This window comes from Manacus candei, unplaced genomic scaffold, assembly GCF_025592945.1.
Source record: "Manacus candei isolate 608988 ecotype Guabito, Panama unplaced genomic scaffold, ASM2559294v1 h1tg000015l, whole genome shotgun sequence".
Lineage (NCBI taxonomy): Eukaryota > Metazoa > Chordata > Aves > Passeriformes > Pipridae > Manacus > Manacus candei.
Window position 1 is genome coordinate 23221792 of NW_026138063.1, and position 20251 is coordinate 23242042.

At 44.6% G+C, this 20251-nt stretch overlaps 1 protein-coding gene across 3 annotated transcripts in view; it reads right to left on the bottom strand.

The window, feature by feature from the left end:
- The window catches only part of PAK2 (p21 (RAC1) activated kinase 2), a 42851-nt gene that overhangs the window by 16481 nt on the left and 6119 nt on the right, over window positions 1–20251 (bottom strand). For 2 of the 3 annotated variants that reach the window (XM_051782449.1, XM_051782448.1), the window contains exon 2: window positions 5164–5374. In XM_051782449.1, coding sequence (XP_051638409.1) covers window positions 5164–5350 — 187 coding nt within the window. In that variant the 5' untranslated portion in view covers window positions 5351–5374. Of the gene's footprint in view, window positions 1–5163; window positions 5375–11794; window positions 12024–20251 lie in introns of those variants that run through there. The other variant, XM_051782450.1, reaches the window with a different exon arrangement.

Below are 20251 nucleotides of genomic sequence, written 5' to 3' on the forward strand. Positions count from 1 at the left end.
TGGCACAGGTTGCCCAGAGAAGCTGTGGCTGTCCCTGCATCCCTGGAAGTGTCCAAGGCCAGGTTGGACAGGGCTTGGAGCAACCTGGGCTAGTGGAAGGTGTCCCTGCCCATGGCAGGGGGTGGGACTGGGTGGTCTTTAGGTCCCTTCTGTCCCAAACCATCCTGTGATTCTAAGAATCAATACCTTGTTCCATTCAAATAATTTATATTACGGCAGCAAGAAAATAAGTGATTAAGAGCACCAGAGTGCTCTGTTGAGCACATGAAATCTGAACTTTTTAAGTGTTTACAATGCAAAAAAGGACATTTTAATATGGATTAAGAAAAGCAGTGAAGACAACTTCAGTTCAACCTCAAGTTCACCCTAAAGACACCTAAAACTCAGTTGCCTCACTGCTTCAATTCAAGTTAATTAATGCAAAATAGGACTTCCTGTGATGAAGATAAGAGTTTATAGCCTCAGAGCAATTACCTAATTTAAATTAAAAGGTGAAAAAAAAGCATACCAAGTACCAGGAGCAGGAACAGATAATTAGAAAGACCATGCGCACAATCCAACCCAGATCCAATTAAATTTATAAGATGTTTTCTAAAGCCTGGGGCTTTGGGTTTTTGTTTGTTCGTTTGTTTGTCTGGGGGGTTTTGGGAGAGGGTTGAGGGGGTGTTTAAATTTTTTTTTTATTTTTCTGCTTTGTTTTTAAATTCACCTTAAAAATCCTGTTGTTTCAGTACAGAAAGAGCAGGTAAACCAGCACCCTCTTCAACACCCCGCAGCAAGCAGAGACGGTGCCGCTCAGAGCCAGGAATCCGCCTGAAATCCCCTCACGCTGGCGGGAAGGGAAGGACAGGCAGCGAGGACAATGCTCCCAAATGAAAAGCCATGTGGGCTGCCTCCAGCTGAACAATGCCGTGGAAAGACACGGCTGCTATAAACAGGATATCTTTAATATGGCTGCACAGGGCAGAGCCAAAAAGCAAACGGGCTGTCAGACGTTCTCATTAACAGCCTTCGGTCACGGGACAGGAGAAACTGCTGCTGTGAAAGCTGAGGAAAGCACCATTTCCTCCCTATTTCTTCCCAATTTCTTGCAGTTGTGTGAAAGCAAGAGGGGGGAAAATATATTTTAAAAAGTTATATTCCTTAGGAAGGTTCCTGTTCAGGAACACTTGACATGTAGGGAACAGGAGCTGGTGCTCAACCCATCCAGCATGCGCTGTGTAAATAAACCCCCTCCTTCCAAAAACACACAGATCCCATCAGTAGGCAAGGCAAGGAGACTAAAAGTCATTCCTCTGCCCACAGGAACAGTGGAGCAGAGCAGCACTTCAAACAAACAGCTCCTGCCAGAGGCAAGCCCGGTGAGTCATGTGCTGGCAGGACATCCTCGAGCTCTGAGAACAAGGCCACGGGGAGGCCACACTGCTTCCCAGCCTCTGGCTGGGTCTGGAACAGCTCTGGATTGCAAAGGGAATCCCTTTAGTGAAGGGCAACGCTTGTCTCAAACAGTAAGTGAAAGCAGGAAGTGGTGGTCTTTTATTGACACGGGTGGGCCTGAAAGAAATAAGTCTGTAAGCTGGAAGCTACTACAGGTTGGTGGCAGCACCCCAAGAGAGGTTCCAGACCTCTGAGGGTGGTGAATTTGGGTGCTGAAGGTGGCAAATCTGGGTGCTGTCAGCTCGGGGTAGTGGCACGTGCCTGGAGCAGGTTCTGGCTTAGCCCTTCAATCCTGCAGAAACTGGTGTTTTACTATTAAATTGTTGGTCGTGGGAGAAATGCCAAGACTTTGCCCCTTGGACCTGCAGGGACAGCAGCATAATCCCCCTGTTCCCGGGAGGAGAAGACACACAGGTCCTTTGGAAGGATTTAGTGAGCTGGAGAAACGCTGTGTGATTAAGGAGGTGCCTCAAAAATACAACTCAACTCAAACACAACTGGACTCTTCCCCAAATGAAGCCACAGGCACTCGCAGCAAAGGCATCACCCTGGGCACTTCACACATCCCTGGCTTCCCACCAGCCAAATTCCATGCACAAGGCAAGAATCACAGTTGTTTCCCAACAGCTGGTGGTAGCAGGCAGCTGACTCCAGGTGAACATCTGTAGTTACTGAGCTCCAGCTGAAACCACACCGAAATCTGCCCTGAGCGCGCCACATGCATGACCCTGGGTGGTGCCCTCAGCACCTCCTTTAACACGTTCTGCTCAAACATTTCTTCTTTTAGGGGACTATTTTAAAGCTTTCCAAAACCACACAGAGGTTCCTTTGACTTCAGAAGTCAAGGCAAGGAAATTCATGGTGATTAAGTACTCTAGTAAGAAGATGACTATCGCTTCATTTATCCTAAACAATGGAACCAGGGGGAACAAACCCTCCGTGACGAGGTGATTAAATAATCCCTTCAAACTCTTATGATTATTTCAGCACAGAACGAGCTCAGACTTGGGGCAGAAACTGTGTAATTGCTACATCTCATCACCTGCAGGGAGTCCCCCAAAGCACATCCCCTCCTCAGCTACAGAAACCTCCCAAGAGGGAGAACCTTGCAAAATCATATGGACAGAGATTTTCAGACAAAGCCAAACAACATTCCTGGATAACAGCAAGGGCATCCCTTCATTTTCTGAAAAGGAGAATTTACCATTTTTGTAGTGATTTGTTAACTTTTGTACCAGCTGGAGAAATTTTTCCCCATGGCAAAATTTCTATCCCAGGCTGACAGATTATTTTGCATCTAGTCCCAGTGTATTTTTTAAATCCAAGCACGAGGCTAATATTTCTATAAAGCTTCCCAGCAGCTGAATGTCAAGAAAAAAAAGGATTTAACTGAGCATTTCTGGGGAGGGTGCATCCCAGCCATGCTAATGAACAAAACAACTACCATCTGACTATTGTGTTAGTGCCAGAAAGACACTGTGTCCACTTCTGTTCTGCTTACATTTGACAGCCAGTTTTGCAGACTTGAGGGCCAAAATCCTTTCTTTGGATGTTTGCATTAGCCTTGTTGTGGGTCATCCAATAGACAAGTTTCTTCCAAATTAAAAAAACTACACCTTTCAGATAGTTTCTTCCAGTTAGGTAATTCAATTTTCATTTTTCCTAACCACATTATCTCGACTAACAGGAAAATCTGCCTTTTTTTTTTTTTCAGAAGTACATTATCTGAATGAATTTTTGACATCAAGAAAACACCAAGAGACACGATTTTTCTTAAAATGTATTTTTCTCAGCAGAAATTACTCCTTCCATTTTAATTTGCAACACTAAGTATCAGTAGATAGACACACATTCTAAGCAAGCATGCAGATAAATTTCCCTAAGTTTGGTACACACCAGCATTTAGAGTGGTCTGAATAAACTTAATAGGACTCCAAAGCAATGTCAGATGAGCCAATACAATTTTAGATAATTCCTCAACCACCTCCCCAGACATTTCAGCAACCAACAAAACCACCATCAAGATGGAAAGAGAAAACATCCGTGGAGAAGAAAAGGTGCTACAGAATGTCACAAAGCTCTCCAGCTGTACTGTACCCACTTGTATTCATAATTCATTTGTCTTACTAATTCAGAGCAAGCAAAACCTTCCTTCACATGGGGTTTATGTTCTACTTTACTATAACTCTGTCTGTAAAAAGGGCTCGAATGCTCTGACGAACCACCAATGCAACATGACAAGTGCCATCCCAGCTCCTAAACCATTCTTGCCTGAAGATGGGCAGGTCTGATTCCCCTGCAAGATTTCCTTGCAGCACTCACCATGACAAATTCCAGGCATTTCCTCCCACGACCAACAATTTAATAGTAAAACACCAGTTTCTGCAGGATTGAAGGGCTAAGCCAGAACCTGCTCCAGGCACGTGCCACTACCCCGAGCTGACAGCACCCAGATTTGCCACCTTCAGCACCCAAATTCACCACCCTCAGAGGTCTGGAGTCTCTCTTGGGGTGCTGCCACCAACCTGTAGTAGCTTCTCACTTTCTGCTTACAGACTCACCTCCTTCAGGCTCACCCATGTCAGTAAAAAGACCACTGCTACTCCTGCAACCCAGCCATGGGCGGCTAATTCACTATAAGTGAACTTGTGAAGTAACTATGCTGCTTCCCAAAGCTACACTGGCCAAAAATCCTTCCATCCTCCCTAAAGGAATACACACCTACTGTTGAGAGTGGAAAGCCAGACTTTGGAATGAGAGGGAAGCCTGCCCTCCAGGTTTTATCTCCAGGGTGAGGCATGGCTGCAAAGGGACTGCTCACACAGCTGAGCAAGAGTGAAAACCAGTCCTGGGGAGAACACTCAGCCATGAGAATAAACAACCAGAGCAGCAAAACCTCTTGAAACAACCAAACCTTTGTTGGCATGACCAAATCAGCCCTGCACCTCTACAGCACACCAGCAGCAAGGCACAGGGAGACAAAAGAACAACTAGAAAGAACTAAGAGCAGCAGGGTCATATTAATAGTGACCAGAAAAATGTTAACTAGTAGATTAATAAAATGCTTAGCAGATACAGGTCAGGCTTAAGTCCCTGAGCTGCTTCAGGTCAGGTTTAACTGCCTGTGCAGTTTTACCACCCAGATGCTAGAAGATATTTCTATCTATGCACCTTTCTGTTGTACATGGGTACAGACATCCTGGAGAGACAGGATGAGACTCCAGTGCTGTATATACAGAAAAGAGGACAGAAACACAACCACAGTCTAGTTTCATTATAGCAAAATTTTTCCCAGAAATAATCCTGATTACAGCAACTCAGGTTTTCCCCCACGAGTAATCAATCCTAACAGTGAATTTCCACAGGTAAAAGGATGTAATTTCTCTCCCACATGCACACTGTACTTTCACCACTATTTCTTTACTATCTTTTTTCCTCCTCAAGGTGCCACATGAATGATCATCAACATGAAATAACTTCCAAACCAGCTGGATGCTCAGTTTAAACCAGAAATCTGCATTTAAGTGACATGATCCCCAGGAATGCCAGACACAGATCAGGGTTGTTTGGAAGTGCATTTCTTCAAACTGGGCAGCAAACAGGAGAAGCAATAGGTGGTGGTTTTCCAGTCCCCTATGTTTGGACAGGCTGGACTCAGATGTCTAAAGGACTACCAAAACTTCCAAGGAGAGCAAAGGGATACCTTGGGAAAGAGAGGCATCTTACCTTTTTCATTGCTATAGAATATGGAGATGATTTTCGACCTAGGTTTTCTCTCTTCTGGGACAGAGGGCAGGGGTTTCAAGCTGTGGTTGGCGGCCAAAGGATCTTTGCCCCCTGAACTGAAGATGACACTGCTCATCCGGACAGGAGGAGCTGGTGGCTTGTCTTCCAGTTCTCCGTTGTCAGACATGGTTCTCAATAGCTAGTGAAAGCCCTGGAAGAGAAATATTTGTGTTAACATAGAAAAAGAGCACAGGAATGCAGGAATGTAGCATTTCTTCTGTTGGACAAGTGGAAGGAGGTGTGAATTCAACTTTGAGGAACACAGCAAGCACTGCACGGGCAGGCACTGACACCTCCACCAAAGGAAGCAAATCCCTTCGTCATTCCCACTTCTGGGTCACCCATTCATTTGTGCAAGCAGCAGCATTTGTGGGATGGAGAAACAAACATTTCCAGTGACAAAACCAACCCAGACAAAATGAACAATTCCCAGATCTGGTTCCCAGCTCACACAAAGGGCGCAGTAAGGGCGCAAGCACAACATCTTTTAAGGGTAGCTCTAGCCCAAAGAGCTTCATGCTCTGGTACCAAACAGCTTTAAAAGCCTTAGATGTTTTCCTTCTTGTCATTTATCAGACAAGATCTTGGGAACAAAAGAACTGTTTATGTTAGTAAGTCACAATTCAGCACACTGTCCACATCAAGCTGCATTAAGAATCTCTCTACCCATATTACACAGCCCACATTAAAGAGCACAGGACTAAGATCCACAGGGTGCACTCCACTTCTGAATGGGGCCTTGCATTGCTTCCCCACTTGGTGCCACACCTTCTCCTTTTCTAAAAAAGCATATATAGTATCACCACAATCCTTTTTGAATCCTGAACAAAAACATGAGCGAGAACACGGACAAACAGCAGCTAAAGCTAAAACCACAGCACAATAAAACATCTACATGACACATTCCCTATTCAAAAAAATCTGCGCTGGCATTTCCTCCCTCCTCATAATATTTTGGAGATTTTTCTCTGATCACCAGGAAACAGGCACCTCTCTGATACAGAGTAAATGGCACAAAGAAAGATTTACAGAAATTACCTCTCAATAACAGCTGAGTAACAAACAAGCACCTAATTCCTCTGTTCACTCAAATGACAAGCTACCTCTTTGGAACAGGAGCCAACATATTTCCTCCTCCTTCTCCTCTCACAACAGTTTGGGAAATGAATGGCCTCCTGGTGCCTACCAACTTCCCATCACGGTGCCAGGGCATGACTCAGTCACAGCCACATGTTATCAGTGTCATTATTCACAAGAGCCAGGACAAGACAGTGCAATCCCCTCTCAATTATTGTGCTACCCAACGACTCACAGGACACCTGCATCCTGCCAGCAGGGCCTGAGCAGCAGAACTAAAAGCTCGTGGACTGTCATTCCCTGTCATTTCTCAGGGTGGGTGAATGCTGACAAATCCCAACAGATGGACACAGATCAGGCCAGCAGCCTGGACTGGGGCAGCACAAGAGCACACTGGTTTATGTCGTTAAGATCCAGGGAAATTAAAATTAATTATCCCCATAAATGCCCACGAAAGCACACCATTTCTGCACAAACACCTTCAGAGGCACAAGCAGCACAACACTCTGGCAGTGCAGTAAAAACTGGACATGTGCTGGTTGCTCCACTGACTTGGAGGCTGCTGGGGAAGAGCTCCCCGAGCTGTGCAACACCCACCTCTACAGACCTGCCCTGGAGCCCTTTGCTGATGATGGGGTGATAAATAGACCTGCCACACCCCAACGAGTCTGCAGGGATGCAGTTGGGAGTCAGGCAGTGATTCCCACTGCCCAACACACTTCCAAATTCACTTACTGATTGCCCTTTCAGAGGCTGCAACTTATCTACAGGACATTCTGTGGTTTCCAGCACCTGCACTGCAACATGGAGGAAAAAAATTAAGTATCCTGCAATCCAACAGCAGGCCTGAGCAGCCTACCCACAGAGATTTTAATTCCAAATGCTTCCCTTACAACACACCAAATACCTGACACCAATTTGAGGTGTATAAACGAAATAAAGGTATTCACCTTATATATATATACACAATATATCCACCAAGTGAAACTGATTTATTCAATCAAAAATGTAAAAAATGTATGTTCATACATACAGATACGTATGTATATTCCTAAAAATATATATTCATATATACAGACACATATTGGAAAGTCCTACTGAAGTTGGGTTTGGAGTGATGGCAGCACAGGGGACCATAATCTATGTCCCTTCTGCTAATCAAACCTCAGAAAAGAGCAGGATAGAGGGTCCTTAGCTATCCAAGTGGGAACAGACAGTTAAAGAATTCCTTCTTTTGAACAAATGCAATAAGACAGCTAAAAAAAAATCACAGTAGGCAAATAAGCATATCATATAGCTTGAATGCCAAAATGATACAAACTGTGTGAAGAAAGAAACATCATGAGTAGCCTTTTGTACTTTTCTAAAACAAACCCGATAATTTCCTCCACCTGTGCAGATTTTTTTGAGCTGTCTGATAATAGCAAGAGCAGGATGTAGGGATAAACAACTCACCTGCATCTGAAACTGGACAAGAACAGACTTGGCCCTCCAAACCCACAGTAATTCCCCCACACGCTCCCTTAGAGAGCCCAGTCACCAAATTAACGATGCTGTAATGTGGTATTCAGGTTACAAATCAAATAAATAAATAAATAAATAAAAATTAACTGCACTTCTGTTGACTCATTTTTTAAATAAAATTCTCACTCTAGTAAAAATTCTTCATTTTCAGTGACAGAAGCAGCTCATCACATGCTCAGTATTAGAGATTCTTGATCCAAAATGAGTTATTCCTTAGCATCTTGTGTGGCCAGGAGAAGAAACTGTGAAACAACAAGCTGGAAGCAAGTATATGGAAAATCCAAATCTATTCCAGAAGAAAATCAGGCACTTCAAGAAACTGGTGTAACAGCATCTGAGCAGAACCCCCAGAGCTGCAGCTCCCATCAGCTGCTGAGTGTTCAAAGTGTTCAGAGAGATCCTTGACCCCGCTGGAAGTACAGCCCGGGAGCTCCACAGGGGGAGAACAAACCGTGGGGCTGGTGGAGCAAACTGGAGTGGCACAAAGAGCCCAGGCATCAGCTTCCCACCTGAGGGACTGGCTCCTTCCAGCCCATTAAATCCGTGGTTTAGGAAAACCTCAGCTTTGAGGAAAAACTTCAACCGTGATTTATTTACTAACACGAAGTAGTGAAATTTCTGAGCGGCTGCTTCAAAGATCATTGTTTAAAATAAAGTGCTAAATTCACACCTAGTTTACACAAAGGCAATGCAGGGCAGCTTCGAATTCATGATTTAAATAAATCACACAGCTCCGGGAAGCAGAATTCCAATCCTTCAGTGACCATCAGAGGTGGGGGGGGGGAAAAGAAAAAAATCAATCATTTTGTCCAGGTTCAAATCCAAACAGGTCTTTTTCTTCTGCACTCAGTTGAAGAAAAGAGCAGTTCCCCTCTCCTCTATCCTTACCCTGGCTTCGTCAGGCAAGGGAGATTTCCACGGCGTCAGGAAGTGCTTCGGAAATTGCTACGGAGGTTTGGCATTATGGGCAATGCCTGGAGGAGGGATTTTAGAAATGGGGGGAAAAAAAAAAATAAAAAGAAGCGTGCAAATACACTCTGAAGCTCCCTTTCTGCTCTCTCAGTCCCCCACAGAGGAGAAGGAGCCCGTTCAGATCACAGCAGCCAGGCGTAATCACTCCTGCACCACCACCCACGTGTGCTTGTCCTGCTGATTCATGCCTTGTGCAGGGAACTGCGAGGACATGGGGAATTTTTTTTCCCCCGTGCCTGCCAGCAGTCTGTAACCCAGCAAAGGAGATGTCAGGTTCATATTTCTCTGACAGAATCAGCCAGCACAATTAATGGTGGGGTTTTTTTAGGTTTGGCTGAAAGACATTTACTAAAATAGTTAACCTGAGCTTGAGCAACCTCACAAAAGTATGTTAAAGGTAATATGTGGAAGAGGGATTCACTTTCATCTTTGCCAGTGAAGGAAACACCAGTAATAATAATGTATTCAAGCACATCAGCAATTCCCCCACAGTCACTACTTGCACTACACTTAATACAAGAACTAGAAAGCAATGGATTGAACCACAGAGACGAGCTGTGAAGCTGCAAATAATACTTAACTACAGCCTTCAGACAGATTCAGTACCACCACAGGACAGCACTGCAACCCACTACATACCCAAAAAAAAAAAAAGACATAAAAAGAGCTAAAAGCTTTTCTCCCCACAATTCTGCTGCTTAACCCACAAAGCACATCTGCAGGTGGCAGTGCTGGTGACCACAGGGCCCTCTGACTCAATCCTCATGCCCAGTATATGACACTCCTCCCAGCTGCTGTCCCCTCCTTTTGACAAAGGTTTCCTGCCCTGCACTGAGGCAGCAAAAATGAAAGTACCCTCTCCATCCTCAGCAGCCTCGGACACCTTCTCAGTACCCACTGCAGCAGCTGAAGGGCAAATGTGCTCTTCTCCTCCACTGCAGAGTGTCCAGACAGGGTCTGTGCTGTCTAAATCACTCACCACCAATGCTGGAGACCTGAAGTCAAGCTCCTCACAACTGCAGCTCCTCTCTCGATGAATCATGTAGGCTGGGAAAGATCTCTCCCATCACCAGGTCCAACAGTTAACTCAGCACCATTAACCTTCCCACCTTTGCCAGGCAAGGGTGAGGCAGGACACACACAGGGAGCAACTCCTGTAGCTTAACCCACCCTCCTGTTCCTCCCAGCCCCTGCAGAGACTGATCTGCACATGTGTTGAGTTTCATTTTTACAACCTACACCCTGCTGCTCACTACCTTTCTTCCTTTTGGGGATGAAAAGGGCCCGACAACCCACGGCATACCCAGGTCACAGGACAGACAGCAGTTCCTGTTGCTGCCACTGGTGGGAAGACACCCAGAAACAACCCTGACAGTGAGTAAAAGCTGGAAAGTAAAGTGAGAACTGGGCAGCGTTTTCAGAAAGCCGACGGACACACACTGCTGCAGCACATTAGTCAGAATGCTCTGGCTTTGACTTGCTTTTCTGTTGTTTCTCCCCCCCAGGTTCCCTTTGTGTGAGTGTAAAGCTGGGCTGCCTCCTGAAGAACTTCCTAAGCCTGGTTCTTGTGCTGGCCTGGCTTCCCTGGGCTCCCTTGGGATGGGGATGGAGCCTCACAAGCACTCCCACTCCAGCCAAAGCCCTGTGCTGCTGTTTAGCTCCTCTGAATTCTAGAAAAGGACAAACATTTTTCTCCTCAAACTTGTTTTTCAGAATGACTAAAAGGAAATAAAATTGAACTGAAGACGATCATTTTCCTCCCTGCTGCAGTGCACACTCACACTTTCCCTGGAGCACTTGTATTTGAGCAGATTAAGTTTTAAATCTGTGTTCTGGTCACACATAGCAGCCTTGCAAGGCCCCAGGCAGGGGTGGGTAGATGGTACCTTGTGTCAAATCAAACAGCTGCTGTAGAAAGTTCTCACATTGTGATAACTTGAATTTGTCTTCTTAAGATGTTCAAATTAATGTGTTCGAGGAGTCTAGGCTGCACCTGTGATTTCACTGCCTGGGATGTGATGCAAAACTAAACTGGACTACTGTTTGGAAAAAGAAACCAAAACTGATCACATCAAGCTCAGAGCTGTTTGACAACATGCACATAAAATTCCTCTTCCTGGCACACAATACTGTGCTTTACACTGCCACTGATCTCTGAGGGCCAGAACTAAATCGGTGAAATAAATCAAATAAATCTGTGACAGGAAAATCACAGTGCTGCAAACTGAACTCAAGTTCTATTTACTACAAGTAAAAATTACTCAGCTCATTTACTATCAGCAGCACAACACAGAAGGAGCAGCAAAAACATCAAATTTAAGGTCATTTTGCACGGCTGACCAAAAAGGAGAAGTAATAGATTTCAGGCTAACAATGTGTTAAGAAACAAAACCACTTGTTTCTTGAAATCCTAATTCTTGATGTGCCTCTACAGCTGCAGGACCTTTTTGGGACAACACCTGAACTGCAGAACACTTGGGCCACCGACACAGCTTGAAGGCAACACAGCAGAACTGCTTGTGGTCTGACAGAAGGAATGGAAGAAGAAATGAGAGCAGCTCAAAAGCGAAGGAAGGGCTGACAGTGGGTGCATGTCCCTGCCCCTGCTCCAGCAGCGAGTTCCCCCTCCAGCAACCCCACGGCTGTCACCCCTTCCTGTAGGGCCTTACAGGGTGCCACTGGCAACACTTGTCACAGCATCCGGGACAGCCACGTCCAGAGCACAGGAAAAGAGCAAAGGAGATGCCTGGAAAGAAATCTCCAAGGCAGATGTCAAGTGAAAAAGGGCACAGAGTAACTAAAAACAATACAAGTGCCAGCACGTGATGCTCCAGTGAAAGACTGGTGTGACAGGACAGATTTAAGACAGTCACATCTCACTCTTGCTTCATATTATAAAAATCCTTGTTGAAAACGTCTGGAGACTCACTCCCAGTGCCCCCAGTAGTTTTGGTACTTTGGTTATACACTGCCTCCCCATACCACCACCTCTTCATACCTGAAAACCACCTTCCAGGAGGAGATGAGACTTGACACTTCATTATTCTGGAAGAGAGGTGCAGTTTTTAAGAGGAGATTGGAGGGCTACTCGTTTCATCAGATATTCCATTTTCTTAGATCAAACAGGTTTTGGAGTCCAAAAGCAGAATGAAGTGTCTCCACGGGTATTCTTCTTTCCTCCCCGCCCCCTCCTTTTTTTTTTTGTTTAAAGGCTCCTGTTGAGCAATAGATTTCCTGTGATTAGCTCACTTAGTGCTGATTATAGCTCACTTCCTCCCAGGGATTAGCAGAAAGCAGCTTTCTGACAAGTTTTTATTCAGATGGTGCTACCTAGCCACAGCTTCCTGCCCCATCACTAACAGCCTCTTAGTTCAGCAGATCAACAGCTTGAGATTATTTCACTGCTGCAGAAAAAAAATCACAAATCCAGCACGTCTCAGACTCGTCTTCTCCATGAAAAACAAAACAAGTCTTTTAGGATGTTTATCTTTCCAACTTGAAGCACTTGGATCCACGAGATTTATTTAATCAGATCCAAAAAGGAGTTTTTTGGAACAGAATGAGACTACCTTCAGAGACCGAAAATACTTATCTCATCATTTCGACTCAGAAAATGGTGCCAAAAAAAAAAAAAAAAAACACCAAACCCGGCAGTGGCAGACAAAGAATTACTTTCTTGCAGACTTGGCAAATGCAGTAGCAGATCTTCTGCCTGCCAAGAGAGGACTCGTGCAAAAGCACGGAGCAGAGTAACCGTGAGAGGGGCCAGGAAGAGCCAGCGGGATCATCCCTTCCACCTACAGTTATTAGAAACACGTGGGGGTGCTCCAGCACATCCCACCTCTGGAAAGACAGGCACCGACCTCCACGTGGCGTGCTGGAACACGTCCTTCCAGCTTCAGGGGGTCGCAGGTAAAAAGTGTTCGGTCAGTGCCAAACCTGTGAAACCCCCAGTTATTTTTATTTAGCTTTTTTCTTTTTATGGGGAGGGGAGAGGAAACTCCGGTAACCTAAGACGCGCCAAAGATCTGAGCAGATCTCCCTAATTTAGAAGCACAAAAGGTACTCGCCCTTCAAATGATGCAGTTGGGATAACAGCTAAAAAAAAAAAAAACCCAAATAAAAAATATCTGAGCCCAACATACGTTTCACTAAGATCTACAAAGGGACAAACAGTAACCAAACCAACCACCATGAAGTTTATAAACAGGTCAGGTCCTTCTTATCTTCCCTTTGCTGCTACATGTGGCAGAGGAAACACATAATACTGTGACTCTAATGAGAGTAAAGGAGAAACTCAGCCTGATTTGGCAAGATCAGACTGGATGACACACAGAACATGCTCAGCTAAATTCTTTCCAATTTGTCTTTTTCCAGCCCCTTAATTTGATTTTTGCCCAGTCATAGAAATAGAAGGGAAAAAATCAGCACAAATAAATGCTGTTTAATTGCCAAGTGATAAAGAGATTATGGGGGGAAAAAAGAAGATAAAAATCACGGTCGAGCAGAAGAAATAAAAAAAAGCAGAAAGGAAACTATCTTTAGTGCAGAAGAAGGGATAGCCTCTCCCAAACTGTAATAGACGTGCTTCCCATGGACCAAGTTACACAAGACAAATATCCTGTTCAGGGAATATTTCAAAGTGTTACTAAGGCTTCAAACCCACTGCCAAAGTCCATTACAACCTGAAGCACTTATTGACTCCTTAAGGCACTGAGCAGATGTGCAGAATCCTGCACTGAAAACAAGCAGTCAGGCTGCAAAAATAACGTTTTTGAAACTAAAAGAGATCCCAGTTTTCTGAGGAAGACTGTGAATGAAACAGATATCAACAAGGAAAATCTGAGGAGGCCCAGACTAGAGACAAGACGTGCAAGAGTCCTGGTAAAAGCCCATTAGTGCATAGAAAATTTAAGCAAATTCACAATACTTGGCTTCACTGAACACTGGGGCCACCTGTGAGTCTTGTGATTCATCTTCATCCCTTTAAACCTGCAGGGAGATCAACACCCACCTGAGCCCTCATTTCTGCTTCATAACATAAATGTGGCTCTAATGAGTTGAGGTGGCATTTTACCACCAGGAACCTCTGCTCTGTCACCTCTGAAATAGCCCAAACACCACAGGCCACAATACCAGACGGGCCTCAGAAGTCACTTCCCAACTGCTTTTGTGTCCCATTTCCCGTAAGTTTGGCAGGAAAATTCCCTTGGCAAGGCAGCTGATGACAGGAGTGCACAGAAATGAGCCAGAGGGACGAGCTGATGGACATGGATGCCCATTCCCACCTCGCTCCCAGGCAGCCCTTGCAGGCCCACAGAGGTCTACAGAGTGTGGTGGAGGAGGAATCAAACCAAGAGGGATCCAGGGGATCCATTCCCACCCTCTGCTGCGGGGCTGGGGAGTTGCCGCCTACCAGCTGAACTCAGTTCCATTTTACACAGCCCACAGCCAGAGTTTTCCTTCAAGGAACCACTGTGCTAAGATGCATAATGATAACACAAGGTGTCTGAACCAGCCTGTTCGGTGCTCAACCAGGAAATTATCCCTGCTCTGCCTCCTGAAAATCCTGAGTCAACTGAAGGCAGACAAGGCAGCCGGCGGCGGGCACAGCACATGCAAATCCAGGGTTCGAGGTGTTTGTGCTTACTCATATTTCACCACCCAGCAGGCACTTTTCAGCCTCTATTTTCACGAGCTGAGGTTTTCTAAAGATTAAAGGAGAATGGGGAAAAGGGCAAGCAGGGAAAGTTTACAAGAAAATAATAGGAAAAAAATAAGTCTGCATCTCATTGCTGAGATTCTCTCTTAATTAAAGCTGACATTTACAGGCAGGGAGGGACCACACATTCCAGAGCAAAAGTTATTTGAAAAAAGGCTGCCCTGCACGAGGTACCTGTACAACTTGGTGCACTTCTGTATTAACAACATCATTCACAGCTGTTTAACCTGGAGATTCACCACCCAACAGAGCAGTGACACAGCTCTAAAAGCATCATCAGGCTGCTGGTCGTGTGCAGAAGGATCATCAGTATCCCTATCAGGGAAAGAAACCTTTTTTAACCTTTTTTATTAACTTCTAGAAATCCTACTGTGCAATGGTAAAACAAGGTTGTGGCTTCTCCCCCTCCCCCCTTTCTAATCCAGGTTAGGAGTAACTGGAAAGAGAAGAGGTCACAAAGTATGTATGAGGATGGCAAAACCAGGAAGAATCCAAGGTTAAGGGATCTGTCACTCCCTCATCACGCTGGTAGAGCTATCAGCTATGGGAAAAAAGGAATAATAAGGGAAAAGACAAAGAGAAAAGATGAAATGTCTCCCTCCAAAAGAGCTCTTTTTTCACAGGCATTCAGAATAGAGCTCTTTGTTTCTCTCTAGTGGCTGCCCAAGGCTTGCTTCAACTGCAGTTAGTGCAGCTTGGCAAAACAGCCCTGGGGGCCAAACCCCCAACTCTTATTACATTGCCAGCCTGCCACGAAACGAAACCCCACAGTGGGAAATTCTGCCTCTTCCCAGTCAGTTTTCCCAGACACAGTGCGCACCAGCACAGTGCTGCCACCCGGACAGCACGGCCACTTGGAAGGGTTTGCCAAAACCCCTGCGTGACCCAAGCTCCAGAATCGTCCATCTTCATACCCACACTGGACATAAGTTCAGCCAGAAGGAGCAAAGGCTGCAAGAAATCAAATGCAGGACCTGTAAATACCAAAAGCACTTGGGCGTGGCAACAGGTCTTTCGAAAACAACCCCCCCAGCCCGAGGTGGCTTGGGTGGGCATGGCTCATGTCCCCATTCTAGCAGCACCACACAGAAACCACAGATCATTTCTCCTGGGAGAGTTACATTCCATTTGTGCCTTGACAGACTACACCGACTTCTTCAAACACTCAGACTCCTACAAGAGAAGAGCTCCCTGCAGCATCCCACTTCTGGGAAAGTTGTCCATGGAAGTGACCATAAAGTTCATCCAGTTCCACCCCCTGCCAAGGGCAGGGACACCTTCCACTAGCCCAGGTTGCTCCAAGGCCTGTCCAACCTGGCCTTGGACACTTCCAGGGTGGGGTAGCCACAGCTTCTCTGGGCAACCTGTGCCAGGGCCTCCCCACCCTCACAGGGAGGAATATCTTCCTAACATTTCATCTAAATATCTCCTCTCTTAGTTTAAAACCATTCCTCCTTGTCCTCTCACTATCTGCCCATGTAAAAAGTTGCTCTCCCTCTTTTTATAAACCCCCTTTAGGCACTGGAAGGGGCTCCAAGGTCTCCCTGGAGGCTTTTCTTCTCCAGGCTGTACACTCCCAGCTCTCCCAGCCTGGCTCCAGAGCTGAGGGGCTCCAGCCCTTGGAGCATCTCCATGGCCTCCTCTGGACTTCAACAGGTCCACATGTTTCTTCTGCTGAGGACTCCAGAGCAGGATGCAATACTCCCAGTGGGGTCTTTTAATTACTTAATGAGAAAGCAACACACTCAGGAGGGGTTACCCCAATGTTTCACTACCAACATCGGCTCAGTTCCGTGGGATGAAATCAGATCTTTAGTAAAACACTCCCAAGAGCTCCACAATAAAACCTCACACTTCAGCCACAGCGCTGGCACAAGTGCTTCAAGACTGTCACATTCAGAGGGAACTCTGTTACACAGCTGAGGTTTCAAGTTTTACAGGTTCTGTACACACAGACAAGTGACTATTTTATTTTTTCCTGGCATATTTAACTCTGTTAGGAGGGGTGAAGCACCCAGATGGGCACACAACCAATTCTGCAGCCACTGCACAGCACCACAGGCAGCCCCTTCCCCACTATTTCAAGGCACAATAAACAGAACAAAAAAGCACACCTGCAGCTGCCACAACTCAAATCAGCCCAAACACTCCCCTACAGTTCTGGACATTAGACCTGCATTCACCAACAGAAAACCAAAAAACTGTAATATACTTTCCTTTAAAAAAAAGAAGGGAAAAGTGAGCAAGGGAAAGGGTCTCTGTAAATCACTGGCCCCTGTTCACACTCCAGTGCTCCTGCTGGGACACTGCACTGGTTTTCTTTGTGTGCTGTTACAGATTTTCTACTTTAAAATTACTTGCACACATACAAGCAACATACTCATGTACAGCCTAATGCAGCAGTTCCCTGAAATTTGGGCAAATGTTCTTGCATGTCTTTCAGGGAGCCAGAGCACTCATTTGAATGCTGGAAATGACAATTTGCATTAAAAACACTGGCTGCCAGAATGAGTTTTTAACCTAATTTTCTAATTTTAGGGTTTTTTTTAAAGTTATTCCTAGTGAAACCACTTCTCACTCAAACAGCTTTTTATCTAAAATACTGTTAAAACAAACCCAAAGCAACCAGAAACGGAGGACAGGCTACAAATCAAATTATATTAAGTAGCCAAAAAAGCATGGAACTGTATCGTAATTCAAAAAATATAAATAATTTTTATGCTGATGTGGAAATTATTTTTTTGCCAAGCCTACAGGAGAACTACAGGAACCAGTAAGTAAGGAAAAAATAAATATGAAAAGCCCCAACCTCTTCTGTGTTAGTACTACCCCATATGCTTCTTACTATTCATAAATCAAATGCATGATAAAAATACCCAAAATATGTAAAGAAAAGTGCAATGACTTAAACACCATCTGTGAGTGATTAAATTCATCAAATTTTCAATATGATTTCATATATCCCACCAATATTGACACACTTTGAGGGAGTTACTATCCACGACTGTTTATACAGGATGCTGCAGTACCAGGGCCACAAAAAATTGATTTTACAGCTCAAGAATGAAATACTTTTTAAAACATAAAAATACAGACTGAAGAACACCATTACCAAATGAATAGACAAAAGGCCTGTGAAAATTACAGCCCCACAGGATAACCAGCACCCTGGGAAGCTGAAGAGCTTCCAAAGGAAGCTGTCAAGTTAAAATAATATTGAAACAGTTGACAAAACATAATATCAAACCTATAAAGCTGCGAAAGGCTTTAAAAAAAACCCACTTATTGTTGTACAAATTCTGAGTTTAACAAAGAAGCATATGTAACTGTGCCTGTTCAGTACACAATGAGTGACATTCCTATGGGCAGAATGGTAAGATTTCAGTGATATCTTAACAGAGCAAGAATAAAGCTTCAGAAAATGCATTTTTGTGAGGCTCAGGCATTTTACACATGAAAAGGATGCAGTTCTCAGACCTAGTTCTACCTTATTATCTCGCCTCAATAACAGTTGTGCAATCATAAAGCAGCTGAAGATGTTTGTGAGGATGAGACTGAACTCACACAAAACAGACTTCAAAGACTTACCTCCTACAAAAAACACAAACTCACCCATGACATGGAGGATTCCACCCATGAGGTCCTCACACACACATCCCACTCCAATAGAAAAGTAAAGCTACTTATTTCAGTAGAAATAAGAGAGATCCCACTTATCTGAGGGGTCTAATTCCATTGCAAGGGATGCAATAAATAATTACGAAAACCATCAGACATTGCTCTTGCTGTGCCATCAACACATGAGCTGCAGACAAATCACAGCACTGCCTTCATGCTCAGCACCAGCTGAGCCCTCATCACAGGAGGGTGAAGGATGTATCAGGCAGGGAACACCAATAACCTATTCTTTCATCCAGAGGTTCAGGAGACCAAGCAAGTCCTGGGCCGCCTCCCAGCTCCAAAAAGCCATTTAATAGAGTCCTTACACTAAAGCTGACATTTATCAAGAAGAGATGACACACATTGACAGCCTGACCCAGCACAACACTTCTACGCTTTCCAAATCTTCCTCTTTTTAATTCACAATACTACTGGCTGCTACCAGCAAGGGTGAACGTACAAACGAGGACATAAAACATTATTGTTGCAACAAATGAGCACGGAAGACTTACAGATTCTGTGATTATGAAAACTCAGTTCTTTTAATTAAAAAAATAATAAAAAAAATCCTCCTCTCATGAAATTTATTTTAGCCATGGAAGAAGCTAACCTTAACATCACACCTCCAGAAGTGGTCAGCTTTCCAAGAGTTTGTCATCTAAGGGAAAATTTTCTCAGGTCCTTCCAATTGTTAAGAAAACAGGAAGCGAATTTCAGTAAGCCATTTCCATAGAGCAAAACAGAGATAAAAATCTCTATTAAACCTGGCAACAGAGAGAGCCCACAGAATATCAGTTTGAGCAGCAAGTTGAATATCAGCTTGCCACCAGCCTGTCCCCACACTGCTCACTGGGGAATGGCCCACTGTCCACTGCACATCAGCCAGGTTGCCCAGAGAAGCTGTGGCTGCCCCATCCCTGGAAGTGTCCAAGGTCAGGTTGGACAGGGTTTGGAGCAACCTGGGATAGTGGAAGGTGTCCCTGCCCATGGCAGGGGGTGGCACTGGATGAGCTTTAAGGTCCCTTCCAACCCAACCCATCCCATGGTTCTGTGACCGGGTGTGTGCGAGCGCAGAGCCAGCGAGTAAGAAACCAAAAGGAAAGCACTGATGATACCCACACCTTGTTTAGGAAATGGACAGTAAAGACAATAAAGAGGAATACTGACAAGTTATTTGACAAAACCTTTCAGGGTCAGGCAGAGAAAGTGGCTTCAGCAGCACAGGAAACACAGTCACTCTGTTAACCAGAGCGATGTGGAACAAAAACCCACATCTAGTTCCAATCTTGACCAAGGTCCCTGAAACAAAGAGATTTCTCCAGTTCAGATGCAGTTTTAAATTTAGAAAGCTGCCTCCCTCACTTTGGTCCCTGGGCTTTGGAAGTGCTGAGGAAGTAAATTACAACCACCACCAGTCCCTTTGCCAAGTAAGACCTGGGAGAAAAGTGCTGCCAAAGACTCACTGCCAAAGATTTTCCATCCCATGGTAAGGAAGATCTCCAAGAAGCCATGCTAAAAGTATTACAAGATAAAATTCAATACCAACCACGTGTCTGACAAGTATATCTTAGCAGCAATGAGGGAGTAGGGGGAAAAAAAATCATTTAAATTCTGACAGTGTTAATAAAAAATTTGTTTTTTCTGGACAAAAAAAGTCATCACCACCACAAATTAAATCAAATTAAAAATAATTTCATCTGGGTATTTTCACTTATCCTTCATTCTTTCCATTTATTCCCCAACCCTTCTTTCTAATTCTTTTTTTAAAGACACTAAAACTTTATTACCTGAGATGCTCCAAGCTCTAGTCAGATTGCTGTGGATTTATAAATTTACCAGGTGCCTTAACTTCTTCCACAGTAAAACTCCATCCAGGTTTACTAAGCCTGAGTACATTTCCTTGTGCTGCAAAAAGACTTTCCAGCATGCACACAACGAGCCAAGGAGAATGAGAATTACACCTCTCAAAGTCAAATATTTTACAATGGAATAATTATTAATAAGGAAGAAAATAAAAGACATCACAACCACACGCTGAAACACATTGCCCTGCTCGTGAAGAAACCATCCAAA